At 46.7% G+C, this 8,466-nt stretch overlaps 1 protein-coding gene across 1 annotated transcript; it reads right to left on the minus strand.

Annotated features, from left to right (window-relative positions):
- Window positions 1–4,695: 4,695 nt before the first annotated feature.
- On the minus strand, window positions 4,696–7,585 carry LOC140682002 (uncharacterized). Its single transcript, XM_072922842.1, is given in 5 exon segments — window positions 4,696–5,861; window positions 5,863–6,379; window positions 6,382–6,729; window positions 6,813–6,929; window positions 7,396–7,585. Coding segments are annotated over 5 exon segments (1,686 nt in total). The 3' UTR covers window positions 4,696–5,347.
- Window positions 7,586–8,466: the final 881 nt, after the last annotated feature.

An 8,466-nucleotide genomic window follows, 5' to 3' on the forward strand; every position in this document is an offset into this window, starting at 1 on the left:
ACCTCAGAAAGTGGACTGCCACGGGAGGGTTTATTCTACTTCTTTGTATCATTTCACTTTCCAAAAAAGGCACCCAGTAGTCATTGAGCCCTGCTCTACATGCTGAGCTAAAGTCTCCTAAACCCCACCTGCAATATGCAGTTCTTCCCAGCCTTTGAGGAGAGCTAAAATTTCAAGCATGAAAAAAGTGGGAATCTGGGACAGAAAAAGAAAAAAAGAAATGGGGCAAAAAAGAGTATGAGGAAAAACTGGCACTGCTGACCTGGGATGAGTCAATGGATGGAGCCTCTCCATGTCCCTGGAAGAGACACCTTTATGTCAACATTAGACCACGTGTGTTGGAGCTGACATGAAATTTTATCTATAGCAGAATCAAGGTTTTTGTTTCATAGATAGATATATTGTGTATGCCTGTTATATACAATAAAGTTTATGAATTATCATATCTACTAGTAAAATACGATAAATCAAAACAATATAGTAATATAAATAGTATCAAAATATGAAATATGGAGTTACATCAGAATAAAAAGTAATTTTAAAGAGTTGCATATGTAATTTCGTTTAAATAGTAACAGTAGAACACATATTTATTGTCAGTGTCTGTTGTGACACATATTGTTGCTCATAGTCCCTTTATGTCTGGAAGGTTTTTCATAAAATAGATATATTTATTACATATATAGCATACATATGATATATACTTGCTGTATACATTAAATATGAATATAACTCTGTAATATATATTCTATATCATATGCCTATAATAAATTACATGCGTGATATAAATTTTATACAGATGTAAAGCCATATCCAGTCTTGCTATCTGTTGCAACCCATATTCCTGCTCTAGAGTTAGTGCATTTATAAGTAGCAAACTGGAAAACGCTTTGCTCTGGTGTCAATAAAAGGCAATTTGTGCAGAATCTGGAGTGTGCAAGACTTTATTGATGTCAGCCAGGCCTATAGTAGTGGTAAATGTCACGGGCTGTGAATCTGGGCTCATGAACATGACTCCTTGAACTCAACCAAACTCAGAGTGGTGAATTATCTCTAGCCGAAATTAAGCCAAGCCACCCCCAGCCTCTCTGATCACAGAATCCCAGAATGCCTTGGCTTGGAAGGGTGCTTAGAAATTGTCTTGTCTGTTGCCTTCATGAGAGACAACGGCGATCTGGTTGCAAGAAGACAGCACGGCAGCCCGGCCTCGCCCAGCTACTCGGGCTAACGACAACACGCTGACACCAATATGGTGGACGGTCAAAAGCATTTATTATCTTATCTCATGGGTTTAAATAGTCTTGGGGGACTTTGCTACGTCGGGGGGAGGTTGGTAGGGTCTCTAGGTTAGTCGGGAGTGGAAAACTACTGGGTTAAGGGTGGTTACATGCTCTGGGGTTAATAGATAACGTGAAGCAGGGTGAAGGGGGAAGGGTCTTTCTTTCCGTCACATCCCGAGATCTTCCGTTTGCCTGTCCCTATCTACCACATCTCCCCTCCCCTTATCATATATAAAATGAGGTAGCCATAGATATAGGCACTGGAGAGAGGTACAAACTTGTAACTTGGTAAGGAAAGGTTGGTTTGGTAAACCTGAGTAATTTTCGCAAGGTGAGTCTCGAAGGCTTTTGCGACTGACTGTGTTCGCAGCTTTTGGTTTACAGCATTTGTTGCTGGCCTATGAACAAAATGTTCACCCGCTCCAGACGGGCCTGAACAAATGAGACTAGTTTGTTCAGCAGGCATGGTCCTATGGTAACAGTTAAAAGCAGTATTGCCAGTGGACCTACCAGGGCGGAAATTAAAGTGGTGAGCCAAGGTGATTGATTGAACCAGGATTCAAACCAGCTCTGTTGGGTTTCTCTGTCTCTCTTTCTCTGAGCCAGTCTATCTCGGAGTTCTGCCATGGACTCTTTAACAACTCCCGTATGATCTGCATAAAAGCAGCACTCTTCTTTCAAGGCTGCACACAGTCCTCCTTGTTGCATGAACAAGAGGTCCAGTCCTCGCCTATTTTGTAAAACCACTTCTGAAAGCGAAGAGACTGATTTCTCTAGATAGGAGATGGATTTCTCGATCCTCTGCAGGTCTGCGTCGATGGTCATTTGCAGCTGAGAGAGTCATTGCTGTTGGGTCGCGATGGCTGAGACACCCGTGGCTGTGCCAGCTGCTCCCAGGCCGAGCAGCATTGCGATGGTTATACCTGTGATTATTTCCCTTTTGTGGAGTCTGTCAGGTTGCAATTTTGCATTTTGCAAGCATGTCCAGGTGTTCAGAATGGAACATCCTGATCATATTTAGCACCTTAAGGCATGCAGCTCTTCCTTTCTCAAAGTATGTTTTGTGAAATTATAGGTACTGCTATCTCTACCTTTCCAGACAAATTACCCTCATTATATTGCACTTGCCTTCAAAATACTGCCACTCCTACGTTTCAGACTTTGTTTCTCTCAGAAGGATGCACAAAGAGTTGGAGTAGTTGCAAGCACCTGCACCTGCAATTTTCAACTAACTGCATCTTCAGAAGGGATTCTGACAACAGGCCATTCTCTGGAGATGGACACGGCGCTCTGAGGCAAGACAGATAACTTTGCTACATCTTATAGCCCAGATCTCTATGACCAGAGCCACTGTCCTTGAGATAAGATGAAAAAAAAAAAAATCAGGGAATGTATTTTAGCCAAATGAAAATAAATCAGATCTACTGTGGGCTCTCATCCTGTTTAAGAGCAGAGTTGCATGTACCTGAAAAACAGGTTTGTAAAGGAAAGGCTACCAGATTTTACTTTAAAGAATGATAACAGACACCACTGTGTTGAAGGCACAGATAACAGCCCAATTAAGGAGGGTTTTCTTTCATTGTAATCACAAACAATTTAAAACCAGCTCCTTACTTGCTTTCTTTTGTCATATTCATTGTGAATTTTTCCTTCTAGGAAAATATAAATAATTGTTTTCTATTTATGTTTCTCATGAATTTGTGGTTACTTTGTAACGATTGTTAGTTGCAAATTAGATTCCTTAACCATTGAAAAGATGAAGAACAGCATGGCCTTGGCTGAAGAGAGTGATGTCAAAAATTGAAAAGAATGGCTTGTTTTTACTATCCATATCTATTACTATTTTGCCAAATGAATTTTATTGTGATTTGACTATTACCTATAGATTTCATGGATTTCAGTGTCCAACCTGTAAGTGATTTTCTTCAGTAAATCCAAAGGACAGTTGCCTACAGAAGCCCTGACCTGACTCAAGAGCTCTTCTGACACTGCCGGCATGTGCTGACATTCTCTGGCTGTGATGCATTTGACTCAAAGCTGCTTTCTCCAAATGCTCATCTGACACCAGGGCCCTGCTCCATTCAGCCTTTGCTAAATCCATAAAAATGGTTGAATTCTGCTCACTGAAAGGCGCCCCGGGAAAGGCTCAGCTGCAGGTCGGTGAGAGCGGGCTGGGAGTCAGTTGAACGTGGGTTCGTGTGGGCCATGCGAACAGAGAGCTGATTGGGGTCAGTTAAGGCCGAGCAGACTTGCTCAGTTACTTCATCAGTGCTGCCTCCTGTTTTCAAGGCCTGGAAGAACAGCTCAGCCACAGAAAAACATCCCGATTATTTGCCTTTGCTTACTCTTACTGAACATTGCTTTCAGTTTCCCTCCTAGTGTTACTGCATACCAGTAAAAATCAGCAGCTGAGTTACACCCTAGGGTTTCAATGGCAACACTGTATGTTCCAGCCTCCCCCACTCCCTCAGCATGCCCCTCACACACGCAGCACGCTTGCGATTGCACCAAAACTCAGGGCCAGGCCCACATTTTAAGCACCTGCAATAATTCTGGCCCTGGCAAATCTAGCGCTGGGGGGATTGTGCAGCAGGAAGCCATGGGGCTGTGGTGGGGGCAGTGCCTGCCCAGCAAAGAAGGCAAAAGGCAGGGGGACCTCTGTGAGCACACTTCTCCCTCAGTGCAGCAGCAAGTTCTGCTGCTGGCAGGGATCCTCCTTTGGGAGGTTCCTACTTGCTCTCCCTAAAGGGAGCTGCCTGTTCCTGTCCCCACAGCAGGCTTCTCTCTCTTACATGGGCCACAGCCGTTTTTTTTTCCATGCCCTGAAGGAAGGGGAACTTTTCTAATGACAGTGGGAGCTAAAATATTTCATTAATATTTTAGCTGTTTTCACTGTCATGACTTCTGGTTGAATTCAAGAGGCAAAATTAATAGCCCTGCTTCAAAGCGCTATGGAAGCGGAATACTGAGAAGTGACTGCTGGACACAATCACCGTTTGAGTCACTTTGGCATTTTTTTCTGGTAGTTGCACTGGATGGATATTTTTAAAGAAATGGTGGGTTAAATAAAAAGAAGGACAGATTTCGGGCAATTTGAGAAATTTTTCTCCTTTTATTATTTCTTCACACATATATATGTAGATATTGCTGAAGGGCAGCTATTACGGAAGGGTAGCTCAGTCTTTTAGGACTGAATTGTTCCCTAGGAGCGTGTAAAAGTGACAGCATAAAGAAAACTTTTTAGCAATCTTTCCAAAGATTGCTAAAAAATTGAGGAGTACTCTGCTGCAAAATTTCAGGCACTTCAGGGCATTTTCAGTTCAAACTTCGAGCATTTCTATGGAAATGCTCAAGAGACAGCATACCTAATATATCCAACATCTCTGTTTGCAAAGAGTCTTTATTTCAGATAGAGGTATAGGAAGGACGTTCTCTATGATACAGAGGGTTATGTACAAAGAATGACATATTTCAGGCAATTTGAGAAACTTATCTTCTTTTATTAGTTTCTCAAACATAGATATTCCAGTATTATTTAAAAGCAGACAAGCAACTAGGGGAATTCTCTAAACTAAGGGTAATTCTCTAAACTAAGGGTTTAAACTAATCTAGTCTAAACTCTATTTCTCTACACTAAGGGTAACTTTGCCAAATAGTTGTATACTGCCAACGCTAAAGGGCCTCTGGAATGAATCCTAAGAATCAAGTCTAATTAAAACTACGACTAAATAACTACATGAAGTCCCTAATAGGCTAGGTTGCTGTCTTCGAGGTATTCCAAGCAACCTCCATCAGCTTCACTGTTATTCTTCTGTGAGGATGTGCAGGTGGAGCCAGTTTCTGCCTCCTAGACTTAGGCAACAGCACTGTTGTAAATGGAAGGTGAAGGGCAAGGCCGCTCAGAGAAGTGTCTGCACAAGGAATCCATGTGCTGCAGCATCTTCCTTCCGCAGGAGCAGGAAAGCAGCTTTGGGATTGTCAGGGACAACTGCAACAATCACAAAGAGTCCACGTCGCTGCAATCGGCTGTGAACTTCTCCATCACAGCTTTGTGCAGGGAACTCCTCTTAGTGTTGGTTGGAGAGCAGCATCCAGAGGCGAAAGTGCAGCTGATCATGAGCCTCCATCGCCTTCCTGTGGGCATCCGGATCTCGGGCCAGGTATTCAGAGAGGTTGAGCGGCTCAACCTTTCGCATTGCTGGAGGCACGCTGATCTCTGCAGGAAGCTTCTCGTTGCCTAGAACAAAATGGTCCAGGCGTTTCCATTTCAGGCAGAACTGCAGGAACGCCATGATGTCCCACAGCCGCAGTGGAAATTCCTTCCTGTGCCAGTAGACCCGCGGTATGATGTTTAACACATGCATGACCAGAGTCTTCCAGGTAGAGGTGGAAAAACCTGTGCCGCTCAGCATGCAGGTGAAGAGCTGCAGGTATTTCAGGTGCAACCCTTTACACGGTATCTGCCTGGCAATGTGCTGGAAGAATTTTGCCTCTGCCACAGCGAATGTCTCAGGCCACGCTGTGCTTGCGAGGATGTTGGCCTTGGCGGGCTGACTGCTCACCTTGAAAACAGCACAGACGAATTATGGCTTCTTCTTTGGCAACGGGGCAGAAAGACAGAGACTTTCTACAATCTCGGAATAACCAATACCCACAGATTCCGACACTTGCTGCCGTCTGCCCTGCACTGTTTGGCTCTAGGTGGAAGGCGTGCCCTGGCGGGGGATTCAGTGGGACCAGCACACGGTACACTCCATCCCACTCATGGGGACTCCAGCCCTCAAAGGCGCTGCCCACCCCGATGGCTTCTTGAGGCACCGGATCGAAGCTATTGCTCACGCTGTCCACAAAGACACGCGTGAAGCTCTCCATCAGCTCAGCTGTCACTGAGCAGCCTCTCTCCAGGTCCTCCACAGGCCACTCTATACCATCCACTAAAAGGATGTCCTGCTCATTCCCAGCATCTTGGGTGTCTTCTCTGTCTTCACTTCCACCGCTGGCACTTTCTTCCCTGCCACCATCACTGCCACCTTTTTCACTGGCAGACACATTACCTTGTTCTTCTTCTTGTCTATCCTTATTCTTGTTTCCCTCCACATCACATCAGCCTGTTCTTCATCCTTGTTTCTATCACTGCCATCTTCTATAACCTCCATATTTGCTTCCTCAGGTGCAGGAAAACCACTATGGGCAATTTCATTCCCACATTCATTGCTATCTTCCTGCCCAGTCCACTCTTTGCTTCTCTGGTCATTGGCACCTCTGCTTTCCTGCGCCTTCACATTCATGTATTCTTCCGTTCCGGCTACATTGTCTTCACCTTCATTTACATCAGTGCTTTTGCCTGCCTTTATAGTTGCACTATTGGTTTTTTTCTTGATTTCCTTCTCCCTTTTCCTTTCCAGAATCCTTTCTTGATCCACCTGAACATCCTTGTTTTCTTCATTGCCTCGTCGAGTTCATTTCCAGCAACACTGCCAGGTTCTTCTTAATCTCCTTCAGTGGTAGTGTCTCCTGGTACATCCCCATCACTCTGTCCTTCTTTCTTTAACTCATAGCCATTGCCATCGTTGACATGGCTGTCTTCCTTCGCATCATAATTGCCACTGTTGACATCGTCGTCTTCCTTCACCTTCACATCATAATTGCCTTCAAAGAGGACGAACAGGAAATGTCAGGGGTCTATATAGACTTTGGACAGGGTGGGCTTCCCTGGCTCTCTGCCAACCCCGTTGGGGCAGAAAGGAGGGATCCCGGATTATCTTGATCAGAGTCACAGGGTCCCGGGGAAGGGGAAACAGAATGCCCATGAGCTCACTGTAACAAATGGCATCATCCTTGTCTCCATCACCTGCAGCCACAGGTCTGCCTTCTCTGTCATTTTCAGTGCCGCTGTCGTCTGCCTCCAGAGCCATATCACTATCTTCTCCACCTTCCTCTGGATCAGCAGTGTCTTCTTCCTGTTCCGTTACTGTCTCATCTGCCAAGGTCTTGCAGGAGCTCTGGTCCTTGCTGCTGCTGCTGGCCTCACAGCTCCTTCTCCTGCAGCCCAGCCACAGGCCCAAGAGGAGCAGGATGCCAGCAAGAACCCAGAATGGCCACTGCTGCAGGGCACCAAAGAGCATGGCTCCCCAGCCGTCGTCCTGCTGCTCCAGCTCCTGCAGCAGCCGGGCCATCTCACGGTCCAGCAGCTCCTGACGCTCCCGCATTCTCTGGTGCGTGGCCTCATCCAGCCCATCCCCAGCTGGCTGGGGGAACTGGATCAGTCTTTGCACCAGCACGAAGAACAGTGACGGTAAAGCCATGGTCTACAGGAGGACACACGGAAGGGGCTCAGTGGGGCCGGAATGGAGACAGACAGTGAGGGGCAGGAGCGGCAGGGATGTGGTGGCAGGAAGGAAAGGGCCCCCAGCAGCTGGCAAGGCTGCACCGCTGCCCCCGCGAGCACCGCACCTGAGCAAGGCCCTCCTGCCGGGCGCTGGGCCCTGGAGACGGGGCAGCCCCGGGTACCGGCGCTCCTGTCCCAGCCCTCCTCCAGCCCCCTCTCCCCTCTGCTGTGTACTCACCGCTTGCCGAGGCTCTACTGGGGCAGCGGCACCGGCTTGGGGCCTTCTATAGTTGCCCCCATTGTGACACGGCCCCTGTGCTGTCACAGAGCCCAGAGCGCATCACAGGCCAGCCCCGCCCGCCGTCCCAGCCCGGTCATGGAACTCATCATGGCCCGGGCACGGAACTCATCATGGCCCCGGGCACCCAGAGCCCCAACAGACACCGAGTGCAGAGCCATCACTCGGCAACCTGGGAACCCCAGAGCTTCCCTTGGCAAAGCAGGCACAAGCACCCTGCACACAACCCTTGTCAAATACAGATTTGGGTGACAGGACCCATGGATGTTTTCACTATACGTGTGTGAGCTTTTATTTATTATTCAAGGCAGAACTTTTTGCTATCGATATTGATATTTATTACTGTGGCGCTGCATCTCCTCTCCCTTGCTTCTTTCTAGGCTGCAGTGAGATCTGGGAAATACTTGTTCGGCCTTGGCCTTGACATACCACCTGGGATCAGCTCTTTCTTTTCTTGGGTGATCTCAAGCACACACATTTGTGACAATTACTTTGGGGGCAACGTGTCATATCAGCTAATATTTATTTACTGATTTAGTGAGAAATAAATCCACACTGCT

The sequence above is a fragment of the Taeniopygia guttata genome, chromosome Z (assembly GCF_048771995.1).
Source record: "Taeniopygia guttata chromosome Z, bTaeGut7.mat, whole genome shotgun sequence".
Taxonomy (NCBI): Eukaryota; Metazoa; Chordata; class Aves; order Passeriformes; family Estrildidae; genus Taeniopygia; species Taeniopygia guttata.